Genomic DNA, 23270 nt, shown 5'->3' with positions numbered 1-23270 from the left:
GTTTCCACTTAAAAAAAACGCTCATGAATCGCACATTCAATTAATAACAACACTGAATGCTACTAGGAGTACCTCTGAAAGGTAAGCACTGTGACAAATAACAAGCACACACGTGCCTGAAAGCCACCGGCGTACAAGAGGTCAGGCGAGATTTTGGTACCACCTTTGTGTAGCTTTTGTGATCACGTGATGATTACGCTTCCTCATGAATTATAGTTTGAAACTACAGCCACCTACTATGGAAGAAGTGCCTCATTCATTTTCATACAATCTTCAATGCTAGATGTAAGAATAAAACAGATGGTCAGACCATTTCACATTCGATGCAGATTTAACCAATGCGTGGCACCATTTCTGTTTGTGTGGGGTCACACTTGTGAGAAAGGGGCTGCAGATTTTGAGACATTATCCTTACGAATCTCCCATTCTGGTAGTGCAGAGTCTGGTAATCCACTGCTGGCTCCTTCAAGAACGAGCTCCGGCACTCATCATTGTTCTGGACACAGTAAGGCAGGTTCAAGCGCCCTCTCCTCCATGTATTGTTTGTTCGGCACTCAAAACGCTTCTTCCTCACTTGCGTCCTCGGAAACCACAGCTCTGCAGCATGATCAGCTTCTATACACACACCAAACCATAAGCCGATTAGTGCATCTCCCATGCTCTCTAGAAGAGTCCTTCAGTCACAGTCACAGTCAGAAGCACTTCATGTCACAGCACGTGAAACTTCCCCACTGCCAGCCTCTGTAGTAACTCATGCTGTCGCAGCCATTCAGTACTCGGTTAAATCGAGGATGCGGGATCAGCTTCCCAAGCACCTCCCTCGTGTTCCACATAGCCAGCTGGCGTCCTTTGCGACAGGGCCATGAACACGTCCACATTAATTTTTTCCCCGCCTGTGTGTAAGTGTAGCAACTACTCAGTTACTGAAGGAAAAGAACAGCGCACAGAAATGGCAAAACACAGGAACAAGAGAATGAACAGACGCAGTGCTTTGTCTGTCTGTTCTGTCTTCCCGGTGTTTCGTTGTTTTTGCGTGCTGTTCATTTCTTTTAGGATTGTACCAACTCACCAAGTCTTCTGTTACAGCTGCTCATTTACCCTACATTACAATGCACGAGCACACGATAACGCAGTGGAAGAAAGAGCCTGTAAGTTTATAGCTGGACTTGAATGCAGGTTTGCATAGTAACCAGCTAAATTTTCTGTTGAACCACAGTTAAATCACGCTGCTAAACTTCCCCGCCTCGCTGCTTCACACCACACCTTGATTAGTGTACTAGAATAGTTCTATTCTAGTGCACTGTAGCTTGATGAAAACTGGGTGACGTAACTCGCAACGTGAGCTGTTACGTATTGCGCACGTGCTATACTGTGATACACAGAGCCACGTGCTATTGTGGCTTTCAGTGCATGCTGCGCATCCAAGCGAAGGGCCGCGTATGCGCAGTACGAACAAGTTACGAGAGTTTGTGACCAACCTATATATGAAAGGCCATCGTCTTTCCACCGTCTGTTGGGACACAAAAATAAAGGAATATATCTGCGTGCGCCGTTTTCACTGGGCTCAGCGGCGATATTAGATAATGCTCGCGTGAGCGGGCGCTGGACGCGGCGGGAGGACAGGCCAAAATGCTCACACGCCAGACGATGGTCTTTGCATACCGAGGTTACAACAAGTTGCGAAAATTCGTCCTCTCGTACATAACTTGTCGTGAGACCTGTTGCGACCCATGGGTTGCTTAAATAACCCGACATGGGCCGCCTACGGAAGAGGGTCGTCGCCTCTTCAACCCCGGCCGAGGACAGCGCCTCCTTCCTCTGACGCTGCCCACACTTCGGCTACTGCGGGCTTTAAAAGGTGGCGGCCTCCGATGGGTTGAGGACACACAGACGCGAGCCGTACCTTTTGAGAAGCAGCTGTGGGACCGAGGTTGCTTCAGCAGGGGAGGTCCCCGGCCGTCATAGAACGCACACACACAGCGCCTTGTCTGCCCCCGGCTGGCCACTGAGGTGAACTACTCCCCTTCCCGCGCGCCTGATCACCAGCCTCAAAATACTGCACACAACCACAGAACAGGTAGGATTTTGACACAACCTACGCGATGCACAACGACGAACCACCACTGGGAAATTTACAACACGGATTGAATGCTTTGTTTATTGTCCCCTGTGGTAATCCCTAGTGAGCCCTCTCGCCGTTCTTGCCGGACGGTGGACGGCCGTCTGGGAAAAACGGCGCTGCAAGCGCATGTTTGAGAGTCCACATTGCTTTGCTATTTCATCAGCCAGGCGGAACAAAAGTCCAGAGTAAGGACTTTAATGAGGAACTCTTGTTATTGTTGTAAAATGTATTTATTAATCCTAATTACACTCCGTGCCGTGACCTTTTTCATCGGCGGAGGGGGAGATCTCGTGCCACTCTTCAACTGCTGCGCGACCTCTACGTGCGCTTGCAGCTCCACAGAGGGAGGGCGGCATGTCACCGCTCTGCGCCGTCAAACGGCTCTAGGCCATCTGAGTGATCACTACTGTCTTTTTTGAGACGAGGTAGACTATTTACCAACTGCGCTACGGGATTCTGCTGTGCATAGCGCTGCTCTGTGGACCGTTTTCATGCTGACAGTCAGGCGCGCAGCTGATGAGAGCAGCTCGTGCCAGCGCTCGTCAAGACGGCCGGTGGATCTGGTGAGAGCTGCTGAGAAAACATCTTCCTGCCCCCCGCAGGAGCTTCCCAAAAGGTCTGTCTGCCTTGGAGCGTCGTGCTTGTCGCCTCTCCTGCCCCGCCATCTGACCCCGACATTTGTTCACGCATCGGGCGACTCGTGTGCGCCGCTATTCATTCCGGCTGTCTTCTCTCAAGTTGGTCGCTACGTACTGGCCATCCTGCGGCCGCCGTTGCTTGCAGTGGACTTAGAAGACGGAGTGGCCTAATGCGACCGCATGTCCTGCGGGCGGCCTTGGTTGCGGATTGGCGTGTCTGTTCCATTCCAACTCCCTTCCGTGGAGTACCGATTTCAGGGGACCTTGACCCGGGTCTCTGCAGTTGTAGGACGAGCACTTTCGCATACAAAATGCCACTCATCGCTCTCGAAGGTGTCGGCAAGCAGAACCGCCTAAGCTACGCTGCAAGTGCAACCGTAATCCCTGTTACACCTAATTAGTGAGCTGAGCGGAATACGTCGAAAACCATTGGTGACCCGTGCGGTTTCCATCATGTCGGGAGGCATTTGGCTGTGGTCTTGTAAAGCAGCTCGTCCTTAATGTCAGCTCCTGTCTTATGGACAGCTGTTCGGCCGACATCTCCACGGAAGTCTAGCCGATTTCTAGTCGGTAAACAGAGTGCATGTTCTCCTCCCCAGAATGTGCTCCTCTCCAGTGAAGGGAGGAGTTCTGATTGGAGAACACCGAGCCAGGGTCAGTCGCTGTTAAACTTCTGTAGAGATGAGCAAAATGGCTCACTTCGTGAGCGGCTCAGAATGGAGCGTTCACTGAAGTGAACCGATTCATTGGAACGGTGCAGTGGTTCATTTAACTGTGTTCAGCATAATCTAAATTACTGCTTAATTTAAGTGCAGAAACTTTTCCTTGTTGTGGGAACCGTTCTTTTGTCTCAGCATCCGGTGTATTTGTACAGAAAAGAATTGGCTTCACCGGCATTACAAAAGTTTTTCTATCTTTGTGGTATTTCAAGATCACTCTCGGTTGATATATACACGGTTTCGCCAGCGCTCGCCGCTTTCTGGCAACATTGTGCGTTCACTGGAAACGTGCCCTAGAAAGCTTCCTGTTTACATTGTTCTACCGTGGTTTCAGCCTGCGTTTGTGGCGGCAGCTGCTTGTGTTTTGATATTTTCGGCCGATAAAATTATTCCGATGAAGCGCTCGCGACTCAGACAGTGCTGTGTTGTGCCGGGATGCAGTCTGCGTTCCGGAACAAATTTGCTATCGGAAGTCAGAACGTTGTGCGTCCCGAGAGATGAATGCAGAAGCAGCGCCTGGCTTGCAGCTATCAAAAGGGAAAACTGGACTCCCACAAAGAGCGCGCAGATTTGTTCTGCCCACTTCATCAAAGGGAAGTAAAGCGCAATGTATGCTTCTACTGCACAAAGGTGATGCTCAGACGTTAGTCTAAGGTCCCCAATTACAAGGAACACGTCGGACGCCGTCGTGTTCCACCCATAACAGTAACCGTGGTGACGCTTTAGTTGGATAGCAAAGCTGCATGCTAACGCCGAAAATACATTGTAAAGGTGTTTCTTGTAGTTTGAGGCTTAATTATCAGGGATGTGTACTGTTCGAAGCAACACTCGGGACACCAAAGTAGCCGCGCTCCGCATGAATCGCCGCACAGCGTACGTCGCGTTGCCCACGTTTTGTTGTTAATTACAGTGGCGCCGTTACATTTGCTTTTTATGAGAGCGACGCCTGTGAGTGGGTTTTTATCGGTGCGAGCAACTGACTCGTAGTTTGTCGTGTTGCCGCCAATGGAAATCGTCGCACTCCAGCTAATTTACCTTTTTGTGTGAGAGCGGACTACATGTAGGCGGGTTAACTCGAAAGTTTGATTCATGAATAGTGTACTATCCAGTAAGCCATAGTTGTTCTCGTGACTCAGCCGCACCTGACGTCATCACATAATGAGTACGTTTTGTTATCTCAGTCACACTGAACACCTTAGATCGCGACCGATTCCTATCGGCGCCGATCTCTATCAAAACTGCCCATTGTGACACAGGCGCAGTAGAAAGCGATTTTTCGTGATGTGCGCCAAACGTTTCAGTGTGTCAACTAGCCCGTTTTATGCAGCCTAAAATACGTTTAATGAAGCGTAGGTTCTGTTTATGTGAAGTGGCGTACCGTACACACCCCTTCTTATGTGAAAAAGTGGTGTTCATTATTACGACATTGTTCATAGTGTTGTCACAGTAGTAGTCATGTAGTCGCTAGACATCGCTGTAAACACATCTTAAGGAATGCGCCAGAAATAATGCAGCAGCAAACTCAAACACACCAGGCAAACACCGCTGCGACGGCCGCGACCATTAGAAACCATTACCAGAAGGGCCGCACCGGAAGTCTTCTGGGGCGAACCGTTCGGCACATTCATGTTTGTTTACAAACAGCGAAGCCGTCTATAAAGAAAAAGAATGGAATTTTTTTTTCAGGCTAAGGCGTTGCACTGCTGAGCACGAAAACGCGGGTTCGAGATCCGACCACAGCGGCCGCTTTTCTGATGGAGGCAAAAAGCAAAAATGCCCGTGTGTATGAGATTTCGGTGCACGTTAAAGATCCCGAGGTGGTCAAAACTAATCCGGAGCCCTCAACTTGGCACGCCTCATCGGCTGCATTGCAGCGTTGCATTAAACCCTACAATCAATCAAATCAATAAATTTTTTGTCAACTTACAAATTAGCTCACAAACATGCTCTCTACTAGTGAGCTGTGATGCAAGAAAAAGTATTCCTGAAAACACGATACAAGAATCTAATTTTAATGCATGAAATCTAAGTTGTGGTTTATAAACAACACTTTTCCCAATTTATTTTAAGCGAGATGTGTACTGGCACCGATAATAGATAACGCAAATGTTGCACACAAGACCCGGTTGGGTCGGCTGATACACCTCTACTAACTCTACCGGAACATGCCGACATGATTTGTCCAGAGCCACCTGGTTCAGCACAGTTCTGTGATCAAGTGAGCTGCCGTAGAGCGACGGTTTTTTTTGGGAGAGCCACTCCTTGCCACGGAGCACTCTCCCAAAGAACCGCCGAGAGCCGAGCAGTGCGAGCACTGCTGATGAACGGCACACTGAGCGGCTCAGAAGATCTGGCTCGTTCCTGACTTGGACTATAGCTGAGCGCAGAATTGTAACTGTGGTGAATCATATAGGTCACAGGAGTTTATTTTCTCATTACTGTCAAAATGCAGATGCAGTTCTTTCACTGCTGCCTCCCGATCTGCCATTCACCGCCACTGCCGCGGTCTCAACCGCCGCTCCCAAAGTGCGGCTCTCGAAAAGATCTGCTGAGAGCCGAGAACCACTGCTCCCAAAGAGCGGCTCAGAAAAACCAAAGAACGGCTTAAAAGATCCGGCTCTCCTGACTCGGACTATCTGCTCACACGACAGGAGGTGCTGGAGAAATTTGGAAAATTAGCCCCACCTGGCCTGGCAGGGCAGTTGCTTTCTCATGCTGTTAATACATGGCGTGAAACTCTCACCAAAGAGCCGGCTCATTTGACCCGTCTCTTCGGCTCAGTTGGCTCTTTTTCCTCCATGGTTGGCTCTGTTGTGGCTCGCTCAGTTCCACACGGATCACTGAGCGGGCGAGAAGGGGCTTCCTCTCTTCAAAAGAACCGCCGCTCACTTTACTGAGCCATGGCTCACCTGCTCTTCAAAAAGAGTGGCTCGAAATATCTGGCTCGCTCCTGAGCAACGCATCTCCAAACTCCTGACTCTGTCCGAGAAATGGCGGTGGACCTGTTCATGCCCCATTGAACACAGGGAGGCGCTCCCCAAACTTGTTCAGAAATAATAAAAATGCCAGACATGGGGTGTTAGCCACCATACACCTGCATTTGCACCCAACGGGATGAGCAGTGTGGGTGGGTGTGACAATATGTTGGCGAGTGTTGTGTATTGGATCATCGTAGTCATGCCAACACAAGATTTTCACAGAACGACTAGTGGGAGGCCATCAACTGTACTTGAAAGCGCTGCAGGAGCCATTCAAATTATAATTGGGACAGATGGTTTATGGGCTAACTAGGCATAATTAAAGTGATCATACAGTGTTTACAGACTCATCACTAAAAACAAGCCTTGCTGTTTAATTACAATCACAGCTAGTTCGAATTGTAAGGTCACATTCCGGGCGAATTTGCACTTTGCATTGCCATGAGCCAAGCATCAATTATCTGTGAAATCCCTGGTGAAGAGTGGAAAACTGCTCGAATGTTGCAACACGTTTGTATCTTGTGTATATTGCTTACTGCCTTAACTCGATGCTGGTATTCACTCGATACTGATGACCAGAGAAGGGTGGAAAGATTTTCACTATAAGAAAAGCTTTTTTTTGGTGCCACATGTTCACTTATTGGCTTTGACACCTCTTCATTACTCCAAAATCACAACAAACTGTATACACTCGCATGCGAGACACCTTCTAACCAGCTCGCGAAAGTGGCGAGAAAACATTATATGCAGAGTGAAAATTCTGTTTAGCCGGGAAGAATTACTTAGCTTGCACAATTGCTTGCTTTTACAGTGCAGGCGTGTGCAGATAAGGGTTCTGAGATCATTTCCCGGGGAGAAATGTTGTGGTCGCAGTAGTGTGTGCTGCACAGCTTATGCTAGTGTTGCAACAGTTTTCACGTGTTTGGCCTCACATCTAATAGCATGCCAAAAAACGTGATAGACAAACCTCTGAAATTGGGATGTAAACAAGAAGTTCTCGTTTACAGACCTGTTGTTCAGGAACAGTTGTGTGTATTAAACCCGTCTTCGTTACTTGCTGATGAGATTGTGGCTCGTGTGTTGTTTGTTTGGCACAATGCCTGTAGGTCTTCTGTTTGTCTGAAACATAAAGTAGCAGCGCATGTGTGGCAGACACAGGGTGATACTGTGTGATACCTCTTGCAAGCCTATCTAGAAACAAACGGAACTGGAAAATGCCTGCAAGGTCTATGAGTCATTTCTCATAGGAGCAAAGCTGCTCTGTTTAGCCATTTGTCTGTTTCAGGAAGGCTTGTGTGCTTGGCTAAATTGTTTGCATGTGGTATTCGGCTACAAAGTGAAACTAGCAATAGGCTTACTGCCAGTCTTCGTGTTAGCACAATTTTCACTGGTAGCTGTGTTTTCTGCTTTGCTTCCTTTCAGAGGCTGCGTGGAGCGGGCATTCTCGTTGCTAAAGTTTATTTTATCTGACGAGAGCTCTCGCCTTTCACCTAGCACACTTGAGGACGTGCTGCTTCTGAGGTCATATTCAGTGCCGTAAGATGTGCCTGAAGTGCTTCATTTTTTGTGTGCTCTTGTGAATGACATTTCAGGAAGTGCAGCTTCTGAGGTCATGTTCAGTGCCATGAGATGTGTCTAAAGAAGTGCTTCAGTTTTTGTGTGCAGTTGTGAGTGCTCTTTAACCACTTTAATTTTTACCAGAAATCAATAAACATCGCTTTCTGTTTTTCTTTTTAATTCTTGTTCTCATTTTCTTCGTGCAAACATGAACCGTTACGAACCATTATATTTTTCGTTCCGGAACTAAAACGAAACGGAACTTTTCTCTATGGAACGAAACAAGAAACGAAACGAAAAACATTTGGTTCCGACACTCTGCTTGGTATTGTTCCAGAAAGAAAGTTGAATTTTGCCTGCGCAAAGCAAACATAGCGGGAGGATACACAGGTGGCAAGCTCGCTGCAGGGCAGACCGCTATTCAACATTTGGTGGGCTCTTAAAAGAGCCGTTTGGAGCTTCGGAGCTGAAGACTGCAGCATGGTAAGCCTCACTTCATTTGCTCGATGCCGGAGAGGTCGTCATCTGCACTCCCACAGCTGTCGCCGTCTTCCTCCCCAAGGCTGATGATGATTGGCTCCACATGGTTGCTGAAGCCACGCGCCTCTCGGCACTTGTCCTCAATGCCAATGACGTGCTCAACAGCCTTGGCCTAGTTGTTTGGAGAAACATTCTCAGCTGCTGTCATGAGGAGCTTCAGCACACTGTCAGTCTTGAAGGCAGTGTTCAGCCTAGCAACTTCTCCTTTCATCTGCGCCCAGATCAGCTCGATGGGGTTAAACTCGCAGTGGTATGGTGGCAACCTCAGAACGACGCACCCAGCCTTTTCTGCCGCGACATCAACTCTGAACTTCACAAACTGGTCTTTCACCGGCGCCACCAGTTCAAGAAGCTGCCTCTTTGTCATCGTTGCATCACACGGGATACCTTTTGATGTCAGCCTGGCTAGTATGTCAGGCTTGCGTGAGGACATGGTTGGGACAGTCTCCAGGCGCCTGGAGTGGTAGGACACGTTGTCCATGACCACAACACTACCCTGGGGCAGCTTAGTGGAACAGAGTCAAACCAAGCCTCGAAATGCTCGCCGTCCATTTCCTCGTGATAGTCTCCCGACTTCGTTCCTTTGAAGACGGACAGACAGGCGTCAACAAAGCCGTCCTCGTTGCCGATGTGGGTGACCATCCGCCGCGCTCCTCTTTCGGATGGCTGTTTGAGCCCAGTTGTCAAACCACGCTGGAAAGCGTCCTCAGACGTTTTCATATTGTCTCGTCCCTCCAAGCCTTCGTCACGGTGTGGCCAGCGTTTACCCAAGTTTCGTCTGCGTAGAACCCCTTGCGGTGCTCGGGACAAAAGAGATGGGGTACGCAGGTCAGGCGTAGCACCCCCCGTCTCTTGCTGTCCACGTAAAGTAACGCTGTTTTCAACAAACAAATCTCGCACAACTGTCCGCTCTGCTACGAACCTGACTGAAGTCAGCTGCGGCCGAAGGGTGGCCGTCAGGGTGGCGAACACATTGCCGCCCATTTGCTGAAGCCAGCCGACCGCCCGATATGAGAACCGAGGTTCGGGATAGACCGCCAGGCAGGAGAAGAGAAATACCACGGGCGATTGCAGGCTGTTGACGCACACCCCGGGCGTGTCTCGACAAGCACACACAGCGGTAGTCCCAGTGCACGTTCCGACGCAAACGAGTTTCACGCGTGCACAATCACCAGCATGAAAACGCACGCATGACAGAAACAAGCAATACGACTGCAAATATCACCGCATCACGCAGAAATAATTTTTTATTTCTCTATGGCCCCCGCCATTCATGGATCTATAAAAAAAAACCTTAGTGCGGAGAGCCGTGTCTACTGCTTATCGCCGCCGTGACGGGCGGTATGAGCGGCGCTGCAAGCGTATCTTCCAGTGACGTCCGACGGTTATTCACCCATAGCCTCCTTCGAGCACTGCCGCCACCTTCCATCATTAACCTTGTACCATCCCTGTTCTGTGCTTGTACGTGCGACGGCTCACTAGGCCCAAGCGTTCGCTAGACTTCCTTTGTAACGTAGAGAATTTCCGCGTACTCTTTTGTCTGCATCGTTCGTTGTGTGCAGAATTTAATGCTGCCCTGCAGGAGTCCGTGAAAGCCGTTTGCGCGGGAAGGCACATTTCAGGGAGGTAGCTCACGCTAGTACTAGCCTCACGCACAGTGCGCCTGTCAAGACGGCCGGGGATCTCGTGGACGACAGCATCGTTCCGGGCCCGGGCCCGTCTCAGCTGCGCCTGAAAAGGTTGGTGTGCCTTCGCTCGTGGTGTTTGTCGCTTCTTCCCTCTTGCGAATGGTCCGGAGCCTTTGTTGCCGTGTCGGACGGCCGGTGTTGCTCCGCACGGACGTGTCGTCGTACCCACGAGGGCCACCCTTCGGCTCTTCGGCCGTCTCCTGCGGGCTCTTCGGTAGAGCGGAGTGACACGCATAAGCAGCCTCTCGCGGGAGCTGGTCTTGGTTGTGGCCACGGAGCAAGAATGTTGTGGCTCAGAAGTTTCATTCGTTCAAATTCTCTCCCGTGCAGTTCGGTTGGTTCGGTTTTCCATTCTACGCCACCCGTGGTGATGTAATCTGCTGCAGTCATTTGGGATTATTTTCGATGCTAAACTACCATTCATGGTTCATGAGTGTGGCAGCGCGTATCCATCCAAAAAAGCTGCGCTATAATAGCAAAAGAATCGTCCCTTGATGCGTGAAATAAAATGCGTCGCGCGCTCCGACCGGAAATTGCTCTACGCATGATTTAATTCGCTCGCGCCATCTACCGGGGTGAACGACGGTTAAACTGCCCGCTACGCGAAGTAGGTACGCGGGAAGTTTGAAACAACCAGCGTTATTTGTGTAAGGCCGCACTGCGGGAAATATCACGCTCCCCTTGTAGCAACTACCCAAGAGTGCAAGTTTTCGGCGCAACCTAATATCTGCAGATGGACTAAATTATTTCGTACCCCTCCATAGGTTGATAGGGTGCGGAATTGAACTGAAATAAGCGTTCGCATTGTGCGTGGGATGGACCCGCCGCGGTGGCTCAGTGGCAATAGGCGTTGTGCTGCTGAGCCCAAGGACGCGGGTTCCATTCAGGCCGTGGTGGCTGCTCTTCTGATTGAGGAGACCAGCGAAAACGCCCGTGCGTTGAGGTTTTGGCGCACATTATAATTGAAGATCCCTTGGTGGTCAAAGTTAGTCCGGGCCTTTCCAGTATGACGTTCCTCAGAATGTACCCTTCGGCGCGCTGAAACCCACAATTGATCAGAGTTGTTCGTGGAAGATTCTCAAGTACTGCGGGGAGAAATCGGGCGGACGAGATGGGGGTTTAGAGGAAACTGCAAATGTTGCATGCAACGTACATTTACGCCTTCTTACGCCGAAAATAAGCCTGTTGCTGTGTGAATTACGGCGCCCGCTGTTTGGTTGCTTTTTTTTTTTTTTTCGCTGTAGTATGAATCGTCTCAATGTGCTAAGTTTTTTTTGTTGATGTCGCTGGTAAATTATTTTGGTCATGATTTTTAATTTAGGCGTATAGTAACACCAAAGCAGTGGAAAATGAACATGAACAAGCGGGTGAGCATATCTGAGGTGAGCAAGTATAGCTACGTTCCTGCTTATCTCACATAAACATTGTAGAGAAGTTGTGGGAATTTTCCACTAATGCGTGAGCAATCTTATAGCAAGATTTGGATATTAGTGGCAAAATTGGGCTAGCCTTTATGTCGTTTTAGTTTGCATTCGGCTTGACTTTAGTCTGATTACAATTTTGTTTCATTTTTATTTATGGTTGTGTAATTTTACCGATTGATACCTGTGCTACACGAGCGTTTGTTTGGAAGGACATTTCAGGCGAATGACCTTTGAAATTTCAAATGTCATTCGAACTGGAAGGAGTTCTGCGATCTACACGATCACTCTCAAAAGCAGTTGAAAGTTTACGTGTTCACCCGCCATGTTTTGGTGTCGCCACTGCTGACATGTTTCGTTCTTGGCGAAAATGTAATTTTAGAGTTAAAACGGGCAAAGAAGCAATTATTAGAGATCAAATTGATAACCAGCTACAAGCGCGCACAAAACATGCACAAGGCAGCCAGTTTCTTTTTGTCTTTTTCAGCACCACCGGTGTTGAGAGTACCAAGTTACCTCGTAATCGTAGAGCGAGTGACAGAGAATTAAAACAAGTGAACAAGTGAAAAATTATGAAGATCTTGCACTTCAAACACAAAGTTTTACTGCAAATAATTGTTTTTGTTATTACGGCTTGCCGAAACTGAGCCCGAGGGTACAACCGTTCGTGTTTCAAAGGCCTTTGAGACTCTCAAAGGTCAGTTGTCGTGCTCCTTTGACTCAAATGCCATTTTAACCAAATGCCTTTGAAAAACGTCGTGAAGCAGCTCAAAAGTGTCATTTGAGTCAAATGACATTCGACTCAAAGGCCTTCGAAATGCTTGTGTAGCACGGGTATTACTCAACTTCACCAATCGTCCATTATCGTGGAAATGGCGCGAAAAGTTGCGATCGATTTTAATGATTTTGGGCCGTGTTTTTGGTTGGCCTTTTTTTTTACTGGCTCATTTTTGTCGTCGTCGTGTCAGGACGGTGTACAAAGTCGACAGGGCACAGATGCAGTAGACTTGAAGGCTGTTGCAAAAACTACAATATTACAATTCTGGTGGAACTCGCGAGTGCAAGGGAAATTATAGTTTAGGACGTCTGACACATGTAACGGTAAATTTTATTTCAGCCTGCCGAAGCTTAGTAGCTGCGCTAGGCCTAAAATAAAGATTGATTGATGGATAAATAATTTATTGAGTAATTAATCGATCGATCCATCTGTCGCTTGATTGGTCAATTGTTTTGTGTCCCTCACGCGTGTCACCTCACCAATTAAGCTTGGAATTCATTAATGTTTAATTGTAGCACTAAATTTTAAGTTCGGTCTGTTACAGGTTTTAGGTGTTCTAGGCTATATTTCTTTTGCGTCTGGGCTTTCACCGGCATTATAATTTTCTTTTTAAATGCAGAGCATTTCTTAGCCTCGCCTCTTCCTGCGTCGGACGGCGTCTGCAGCAGCGTCTGGACGGCGTCTGCGTCGGACGGCGTCTGCACCTCCTTCCCTCCTCTCTCTCAACAGCAGCTGGCGCGCATGCGTCGTAGTCAGCCCGTTCACTCCGTCGCGGTCTCGGCGTAACAGGTGCGTGATAGCAGCGCGATGGGGCGTGGAAGGGCGCGCACTGCTTGCGCATGTGCGCTCTCTCCCCCGTACTGCTCTCCCTCTACTGCGCGCGCTGCAAATACAAAGCGGCTAGCGGTCGCTCGTGCTTCAGTCACTGCGTTGCTCCTTCCTTCCTTGGTTGACGCTCGCTCCCACGTTTACTCGTGTCTGCTACTCCAGCATCACGGAAGAAGCGATGGAAGCAACACTGCCTTCAACCAGTACTGAGGCCCCAATGCTCTGCACTTGTGTTCCCCTCGCGGGAAGGCGCGGGAATTTTTTTTACTGTTACAACGTTGAAATCTACTGCCTTTGCTGCTTTGTTCATCGCCCTGCCACAACAAATACAAAAACGTCCCCTCCGAAAAAAAAAGCATTTTAACACAGGTCAAAAGGTCATAAAATGCCCAGCAGAAAAATAGGTAATTGGCGAAGTTGTGAAACTTGATGCTATAGGCACCGGTCACTGCTCAGAGGGCGCGACGAAAAAGTACACCCAGCGCCACCCCGCGGAAGCTTGAGCTAACTTCGGGTCGGTGAGAGGCAGACGGCGGCCGCGCGCTCATATATTCGGCACCTCTCGGTTTGTTTTTGTGATTCTGCGATTGTTTTTGAAAGGTGTCTCGACCTTGAAGACTGTTCTGGCAAATAGTTTCCCCGTGTCTCAAGTGCTTCTGTGCGATTTCCGGACAATTACGGGGCTGAACTACTACTGTTGGCCTCGCGTGCGTGAGAAGTTAGAGATTGTACGTTCCCGCGCGCGTGTGCGCCGTTAAAGAAATTGACGGGACAGACATCGTTACGAAGTCCCATTCTCAGCAAGGGAAGGTTATTTACAGCGCCAATTCAGGTCAGTAGCCAGCGTATACAACGGCACTCCACGACAGAAGCGTGTTTGTGTTATTGTTTCCTCTGTTCGCCCAACCACACTGCAGTTACTTTTTCGGTTGCCCTTCTTCAGCTGGGTTGGTGTTGTCACTAATTAACAACGCTGCCAACGCATTCCAAACGTTATTAGCTGTTGACAAAGTAAACGCAGTTCCACACAGTTCGAAATCTGCTGCGGAGCGGCGATTGTCTTTACGAAGTTTCGGCTTCTATCTTATGAGTAATGTTAGAGTCGCCTTAGCGGCTAATTGTGATACAGTTCGTTCAGGCCGCTCGGAATTCTCCAAAAAAGTATTTCCTCCTCCTCCCAATCCTCTGCTTAAACAATAATAACCTCAACTTTCAGAGTACCAAAACACATTAAAGAATTCTCCTCCCCATCCTCTGCTTAAACAATAATAACCTCAACTTTCAGAGTACGCAAAACGCATTAAAGAAGTCATCGCGAGTGAATGCAACCTTGCCTTTGATAGCGTTCCACGCTCTCGCTTGGCATGCGTGGCCGAACTATGTACACTTCGGTGAACAAAGTAGGGCAGTAAGCGTGATGCGTATTGACCGTCTTGACATTGCTTTTGGCATCACCGCGAAGTGCTGGGAATGCATATTCTTGTGCCGCCTTTTGGTATCCATTCGGTGCCGTGAATGTCGCTAAAAAAAGGTTACTGCTGATAACACAATAGTGGCGGAAGCAGTAATACCTTGTGTTATGCAACTACTACGACGGCATGCGATTTATCGCAGGGCGTGATGTGTATGAACACTGAAAGCAAACGTTTTAGTTTTACGGCCTTTCGTGTCTGCGCTGCGCATAAATGGTAATCGTACTCATAAGTTTACTCCTTCCACTGACAAAAAATGTCATGACTTTCTTACTTCCTCGACTTTTCTTACTGCTAAAATCATTTCTTGCGACGCTTATTCTCACACGGCTGCCCGAGCGAGAAACCTGTACAGAACGATGTCAGGCTGCCTTTCCCAATTGCGGCTGTCCTTCGCGCAAAAGTAGCGGCGCCGCCACTAATCCTTTCCTGCAGCCTTTTTATCCGTTCGGACCCTGCAACTTGCAATTATAACTATGTTTCTTGAAGAAACTTCCGCCACACAACGTCGAACCGCACGCAGCGTGGTGTTTTTACGTGCGCTGAACAGCAGGTCGTGACATCCACCGACCCAGAGTTGCTAAGCGGCGGCGAGAGGCGGCGCTGGAGTCACGCGCAAACTGCAGTGTCCGGTGCCTATAGTGGCCAGTTTAAGTGTGCATAATTCGTAACGAAACAAAAATAAAACAAAAGTGTAACAACACTGACGGAAAAGTTGTCAACATAGCGCAATGCAAACTGAAACATCAAAAATAAGCGCAATCTGGCTAGCTTTTTATTGTATAGGGTTTAAGGGGGGAGGTGGGTCTTTGGACAATTTTTTTTATTTTTAGTGCCAGCTTGATGAAAATTGGCAGTCTTGAGCAGTTTTTTATGCTGATTTCAAATATGTAATTGGTTTTAACATAGCAGAATAGGTTGAAGAAATACAGTGCGTTGAAATTCATTTATTGAGGCATTTCTTACGGGGGTTTAGGGCAATTTCGCTTTATCAAACTCAGAGATGAATTATATGGCCATAATGCCAAAGGTCTACTCTGCCAGGCTATGCTATTTTTATTCATTTCAAAAGCTTTTGCAAAGTATGCAAAAAGTGAACATTTTGTACTAACAATTTCTATAAAATTATTTCATCATTACTCAGTTTTGCTTATAGGTGAACAGCGACAGAGTGATAAAAATAGCATAGCCTGCTAGATCAATTCAATACGAATACAATGATACCAGTCTTGTCATCCTAGCTCAAGAGCAACATAACAAAACCCCCCGTAAGGCGGAGCACGGTCTCGCAAAAAACGAAACTGAGAAAAACGCATTTGAAGTTTCCGATCATGGTAACTTTTGTTACAGCGCAGCTACAGTAATAAAAATAGCATCACTGTGTAGCTCAGTCTTTTGTGAAGAAAAGCACACTAAGTATGTGTCTGTACCACAAAAATAAGCGTAAAAAATTCAGCGTAAACCAAGCATAATCTCTGAAAATAGTTGAGAAAAAGTAAATTTTCTAATAATAAACTTCAGAAACCAGATGTACACTTTCCCAGTTTATTCCAGTGCATCTGAAAACTACATACAAGCACACACATCACATACTGCAGCCTTTTCCGCTACCTGTAATGCTAAAGCACAGCAGCCAATGAAAAAGTGACATTATTCCGTCATTCTTTTCAATACTAAAGCAAAGACTTGGGTAAATTGCAATTTTCTAATCAACGCTAGGGTTGTACAAATAGCATCACCTGCTAGAGCAATTCAATACGAATTGAATGATACCAGTCTTATCATCATAGCTCAACTGCAAGATAAAAAAAGACCCCGTAAGAGGGAGAGGCATCCCTCAAAACTAAAAACTGCAGGGCCGTGGCTGGATATTGCAATTTTTTGATCAACACTAGGGTTGTACCAATAGCATCACCTGCTAGAGCAATTCAATACGAATGCAATGATACCAGTCTTATCATCATAGCTCAACTGCAAGATAAAAAAAGACCCCGTAAGGGGGAGAGGGATCCCTCAAAACTAAAAACTGCAGGGCCGTGGCTGGATATGCTTCAGTGATGCTTCAGTGATGCAAATAGCATCAGCTGCTAGACCAATTCAATACAAATGAAACTATACCAGTCTTGTTATCCTGGCTCAAGAGTAAGATAAGGAAACACCCCGCAAGGAAAAGCGTGACCTCACAAAATAAACTAGAGCTGCAAGTGGACTTCAATTTGGCGATGGATACCAGAGTGATAAAAACAGCATCACCTGCTAGACAATTTGGCGATAGATACCAGAGTGATAAAAACAGCATCACCTGCTAGATCTAATAATTAAATGATACCAGTCTTATCACCCTAGGGCAAAAGCCTGATAGTGAAACACTCAGGCAGAGCATGACATCGCAAAATAAGAGAGAAATGCATCTTTAGTTTCTAACTCTTGCTACAGCATGGCCCAATATAAAAACCGCCGTGTCACTCTGTTCCTCAAGAAAAACAAAAAACAAATATGCGACCGTACCACAAAAATAATCAGGAAGGCTCTATGCAAGTAATGAAAAACTTTTGTAAACAGCGCTGGAAAACTGCACTTCTTGCTGAACTTCAAGTACGGTAGTTCCTACTTTGCACTTCCTTCAATGTCTATGCAAACTAAAGAAAAGCACAAACATATTGTGCTGCCAACTTTGTTTTTCACAAATGAGACCAAAGCACAACAGCTAACTAAATCCGGACGTTTTCACGCGGCGCTTTTCGGACCAGATTCGTACGTGACAGGCGATCTCGGCACCGCCGTCTACGGCGTCTTCCATCGTGTTTCCGTACGCTTGCAGCGCGTAGTTCCTTGAGGTAAAAGTCTCCAGGCATTGCGGCACGAGACGTAAAGACGTTGTGACAGAATTGCAGTCACTAACGGCAAAGAAAACACACCTGAATTGAAAATACTGCGGCGCCGAACGCGCGCCTGCAAAAACAAAACGAAAAAAAAATGGCGGCTCAACGGCGCCGGCCAATCAGAGACGCGGAACGGGGGGCTCGACTCGAGCGCGCCTGCTCCTGCCAATCAGCGGCTCCGAAACGACCTTCGGTAAATCGGCGGTACCGCTCGTTCTCCTCATGCGACGCCATTTTGAGTTGGCGCAAAATACGCACAAAGAAATCAGCTACAAAGCGAGCCCAAGATGGCCGCCGCCGGCAGTCTGCTTCGAGTGTGGCGCGCGCGCGAAGTTCAAGCTTTTTTAGCCCGTTTTTCGGCGTTTTGCGGCTCCCGCTGCGTTTTCAAAGTCATTTTTGAGATTATTCCCGATCAAATTCAGCGGTGAAACTTTTAGAGTAGGTGCTTGAAGGTACAAAGACTTCAAAAATGTGTTTTTCCCAAAATGCGTATTTTCGCGATTTTGGACCATTCTAAGACCCGCGTCCCCCCTTAACGTGCCGACGCAACGTAGGCGATGAGGCGCACCGTAGTGGAGGGCTCAGGATTAATTTTGACCACCTGGGGATTTTTAACGTGCGCTGAAATCTCGTACACACGGGCGTTCTTGGTTTTTGCCTCCAGCAATTTGGCTATTATGATGATTAAAAAACTTGGGATAAATGCAAGCAGAGAATATTGCTTACGCATTATTGACAATTCTCACAATTTCTGTAAATTTTTGTCAGATCCGCCAGAACCATTGCTACTTAGCAATATGGTTCCGGCGGATCTATGTTGTCACCTGCTTGTTTGAAAAGCATTAAGTAGAAGTTTTCTGTTCGTGTTTTGTTACTCAGAAGGCTATATGTTTGCACCTAATGTCACCTGCCGCACCTCATGTCACCTGCGTTTACTCGAAAGTGAAGGTTTGAGGTACTTATTTTAGGAATTTTTTTTTGTACCTAAATGAATAAAGTGTGCCATGCACTACCAAGTGTTTACGACGCTAGGAATTTTGCGTATCAAAATTTGGCAACTCCTACTGTAGCTGTACTCGTACTGTGCTGTACTGTACTGTACAGTACGTACTGTGCTCACCTACGGGGCAGAAACTTGGAGGCCCACTAAGAGGGTTCAACTTAAATTGACGTTGATTCAGCGAGCAATGGAACGGAAGACGATAGGTGTAACATTGAGGGACAAGAAGAGAGTGGAGTGGGTCAGGGAACAAACGTGTGTTGAGGACATATTAGTAGAGATTAAGAATAAATGGGCATGGGCAGGGCATGTAATGCGAAGGCAAGGTAACCGTTGGTCATTAAATGTAACAGAATGGATCCCTAAGAAGGCAAGCGTAGCATGGGCGGCAGAAAGTTAGATGGGTAGGTGAGATCAAGAAGTTCACGGGGATAAATTGGTCACAGTTAGCACAAGACCGGGATAATTGGACATTGATGGGAGAGGACTTTGCCCTGTAGTGGGCGTAGACAGGCTGGTGATGATGATGATGATGACTGTAGCACGTGGGTAAACAGACTAGCCAGCCGTTCCTTAACACGCATCACCGCGTGATAGCGCCACGACGCCCAGCCGGTTGAGTGGTGCGCAGAGCTGACAATGTGACCAGAAACTTGCGAAAACTATCCCACCATGGCCGGTCTAGAGCGGAGAGAGAGCAAACTTTATTTGCTTTATTGATTAGGGAGGAGGTGGGGTGGGGAGGTTCACGGGGCTGCCGCGACGTACAGGACACGCACTGCCGCCGCTCTAGCCGTGAAAGGGTCAAGTCCCGATTGAACATTTTAAACTGAAACAATGTACGTGTGAACGAATTTTTCTTCACCAAAGAAAGCATATTTTAACGGACTCCCAACTTAGCGCGAAACCAGACGCACAGAATGAAGAAAGCATGCATCAAAATGCTGGAGCCCTCGCGCGTCTAGGGAGGAGCACGTTTTTCCTTTAGCAGTGGCAGCGCAGCAACTGCGACGAAGAACGGCGCAGTTGTGTCATTGACCGTGTCCGCAGTTTAGACAGGAGTCACCATGGTAGATGGCGAGAGCGATGGAGTCGTGCGTGGAGCCGACGTGCGTATAGCATTGCTCATGCACAATACGTAGGAAACACAATACACTCCATGACCTTTTCAGTATTTATCATGTGTAGAGGCTTTTGTTGTCGTGTAAAGCAGCAAAGCTGCAAAGTTTTCTGGCTTTTTGATAGTAGTCCAACCTGCACCCAACTGAGAGTGAAGGAATATAAATATTTGGGCGTGTGGACAATTGAAGGGGATAACTACTTGAGAACTCACGAGGAGCAACTCAAGGGTAAGGGAGAGTGAAACGCAGCTATAATGAGGCAGATAGCTTAGGGGGGTATAACGAATATGAAGTAGTGAGAGGAATGTGGAAAGGAGTAATGGTTTCGGGTCTCACATTTGCGAATGCAGTGCTCTGCTTAAAATCAGATGTTCTGGCAGGCCTTGAAGTGAACCGGAGAACGGTAGGCCATTTGGCCTTAGGAGCGCATGGAAAAACAACTAACGAAGCAGTGCAAAGAGATATAGGCTGGCTGTCGTTCGAAGTTCGAGAAGCACAGACTAAAATATGTTTTGAGAGGAGGCTGAAAGCAGTGGATCAATGTAGGTGGGCAGCTCAGGTTTTTAGGTGCCTATACTTGAAAAGCGTGGACATGCAGTGGCTAAGAAAGACTAGAAGGCTGACGATGAAATACGGAAAGAACAGTGGAGAATTCAAAACAGCCACGGTAACCAAAACAGAGGCAAGGCAGATAGAAACAAATAAATGGAGAGAAAAAATGGACGCTAAAGTGTGAAAAGGAGGAGATGCAAGGCTGAATGCAAAAAAGGGTACGTAATTTCAGCTGGCGTTGTGCCTGCCCAGTGAAGTTTGTTTTACACCCGATTGGTGGCCGCATGGACAGCAGAAATAGTCGCCAGCCATGCCCGCATTTCATGTTGGTACTGATGCTGGCACCAACATTGTGTCGTCTGAGTAAAAAGAGGAGAAATATTAATGCCAGGCCCTCAAAAACTAAAGGTACATTATGAGAAGAAACAAATTAAATATGTTTCAAAAGACTGGAAAGCCACGATGTAGTTTCTGATTCCACAACTTCTTAAAGATTTTTTTCGACATTTCGTGCGGCCCTGCCACCGGCACAAGCTGTCCGGCATACAATGCATGGCGCCACAGAGCCAAGTTACATGGTATTTCTGCAAACTGGGAGTTGCTTGCCCAACTCCCACTCACACCCAAATTTGCCTAACCTTCCTTTGAACTCCATTTTTATTTGTTGTGCTGTCGACTATTTTGGGTGTTTTCACTTGGCCATTTAGCGTGTGGCTAAGCCAGAGACACTGGATTTTCAACCTATAAAGTTAACTATTGCTCTCACGTACACAATATGAGTAATGGCAATTCGGATATAAAGTGCACTGGTATCCTTTTGTCCCAATATTAAAACTTGCATGAGGGTACTATTTTTTCTCCTATCAATAAAAAAGGGAAGGTATTCTTTGCCAGTCATTGTCTCCAAGACATGAACCATGTACGAAGTACTCTAAACTCAAATCGCTTCAGCTGTGTCATTCTATATGAGTACCCAAGTTTGCAGACAAATACATTCTAAGGAACTGCATTTCTTTTCGAGGCAAAGCTCTAAGCAGCTGAGTAGCGCTTCTGCGTGACACTCCTGCATTATGGCCCTGTAAATGATAGGGCTGAAGGATAAGAACAATCCGTGGGTGGTCTGCAAGTTGTTTTGTATAGCAGGAAAGCTGCTTTGTTTGTTATTTGTCTGGTTGAAAATGCATGTCTTGTGGGCTAATTGTGTGCGTGACGTTTTCTTTTGCTATGTGAAAGTAGTGGTTGCACTATGGCAGATTTTTTTGCAATGTAGTTGGATTATGATAATTTTTTCGTGTGGTTGTGTTTTTCACTTCCAGGAGACCCCGCAAGAACAACAGCAAGCATGCCACGTGCAAAATTATTGATGCCCAGAAGCTGTGTTGTGGCAACGTCTCTGGATGAAGCCTGGAGTCAGGGTGTCTCCTGCAGCCAATATGCACAGACGGCCATTACCACTAGTACAATAGGTGCTGAGCCTATTCTGCTGAACCGCTAGGTGGAATGCACTACTGACTGAATTTTCTTTTCAGGTACGCAGTGTGCCCTGACAGCATTCATCAGTGCTGGCTCCCAAACAGAAGTGGAATTTTCAGGTTTGATTCCTGCATTGTTCTTTCTATTACAGGTATCTCACAGAGTAGGCAAAGCAGGTGAAAATTTGTTGTAAAAACTGTTATGAATAACTTTTGCACAATTTTTTTATACATGCGGGATGTGGTAAGCTGAAGCCATGAGAATTTTTCTTTGCAAGTGAAAGTGCACGAAGTAGTTTGTGGTATTGGCGGTGAGCACGACAACGGGCAGCGCTGCAAAGCACGTCTCTCTGATGTCAGATTAGAGATTCTCGCATTTGTCATCTGCTTCACTATGGCGCAACCTCCCTGCTGTTTCTTTGCACTTGGTTGACATCTCATGCTTGTCCGCACCAGATTTTGCGTCTGCGTAACTTTTATTGTAATAATAGACTCAAAATTGCACACACTAGCTCAAAGCGTGACCAGCCTTGAGGCAGTTGCTGTCCGCGTGATCATTTTTGGTCGGCTGATTACAATATGTTTCTTATACATTCCCCCGGATCATCAATTGTCTACCTCAGAATTTGAGTCGTTGCTAAATGAGCTTCCTGAACCATTTACCGTATTTTCCGGTGTATAGGTCGCGGTTTTTTTCTGAAATTTTCGTTGGTGCGTCTTATCCACCGGTGCGACTTAGGTATGGAAGAATTCCGGTTCGCGGCGGCCGCGCGTGGGCAGCGCCCGTTAGGAGACACAGCTGTATGGTCAAAATGAATCCGAAGCCCACCGCTACCGTTGTGTTTCTCATAGCCCATATGTTGCTTCAGGACATTAAATCAAATAATTAGCAATTTATTCCAGTCTAAAACAATGATAATGGCTTGCGACAACCGCGCGCCACTTTCTGCCATGCGCAGTAACTACAGTTCAGAATAAATTCAAAGTAATATCAAACTGGGTAGCAAAAATAAAATGCAGCTTATAAATTATCACAGAGAGTTACTCTGAAGGAGGTAAACGTGCTGCTAATTTCTAAAATGACAGCTTGCTGATAAGTTTCGATTTTCAGGCCGCTTCCGGTCGCGTCACTTCCGTCCGCCATGACACCTTTATTGCGCTGATTTACGACAGCACGCAAGAGACGCGCGACGTTTGGAGAGGTGGCCAAATGGGTCTCCGACTCTTGGAACTCCATTTCTTCAAAAACAGTTGTAGCCAGGTTGATAAAGGCCGGAGTAATCTGGTCCGCGAGTGGTAACGATGTTGCCGAAGAAGACATCAGAGTCAGAGGACGACAGTGATGCACCGGTGGAACCCCCACTGAAGATACTGAATTATTTGTTAGCGAGTCTGAAGAAAAAGGCTTCGATGGTTTTGCCTAAACGCCGTTTGTAAGTACATGCCATCTTTGTGTATCAATAAACCATTTTTGAGAACTTTCTGTCAAGACTTCGGACGGG

At 47.2% G+C, this 23270-nt stretch overlaps 2 protein-coding genes across 11 annotated transcripts in view; one reads left to right on the top strand and one right to left on the bottom strand.

Moving 5' to 3' along the window:
- Positions 1-2180, bottom strand: part of LOC144158273 (uncharacterized) — a 299163-nt gene extending 296983 nt beyond the window's left edge. For all 5 annotated transcript variants that reach the window (XM_077689051.1, XM_077689053.1, XM_077689055.1 and 2 more), the window contains exon 1: positions 1904-2180. The gene's annotated coding sequence lies outside the window, so the exon portion shown is untranslated. The remainder of the gene's footprint in view (positions 1-1903) is intronic.
- A 293-nt stretch (positions 2181-2473) lies between these two features.
- Positions 2474-23270, top strand: part of LOC144158271 (uncharacterized) — a 45732-nt gene continuing 24935 nt past the window's right edge. The window contains exons 1-4 of one of the 6 annotated variants that reach the window (XM_077689042.1): positions 10004-10293; positions 13061-13230; positions 21613-21762; positions 21826-21888. In XM_077689042.1, coding sequence (XP_077545168.1) covers positions 21639-21762; positions 21826-21888 — 187 coding nt within the window. In that variant the 5' untranslated portion in view covers positions 10004-10293; positions 13061-13230; positions 21613-21638. Of the gene's footprint in view, positions 2739-10003; positions 10294-13060; positions 13231-21612; positions 21763-21825; positions 21889-23270 lie in introns of those variants that run through there. The other 5 variants (XM_077689045.1, XM_077689041.1, XM_077689040.1 and 2 more) reach the window with 5 other exon arrangements.

Source organism: Haemaphysalis longicornis, unplaced genomic scaffold (assembly GCF_048455015.1).
Source record: "Haemaphysalis longicornis isolate Haplotype H1 unplaced genomic scaffold, Haemaphysalis longicornis Haplotype H1 scaffold_10, whole genome shotgun sequence".
Classification (NCBI taxonomy): Eukaryota; Metazoa; Arthropoda; class Arachnida; order Ixodida; family Ixodidae; genus Haemaphysalis; species Haemaphysalis longicornis.
Note: the sequence above shows the minus strand (reverse complement) of the source record. Positions and strands in the feature narration are given on the sequence as shown.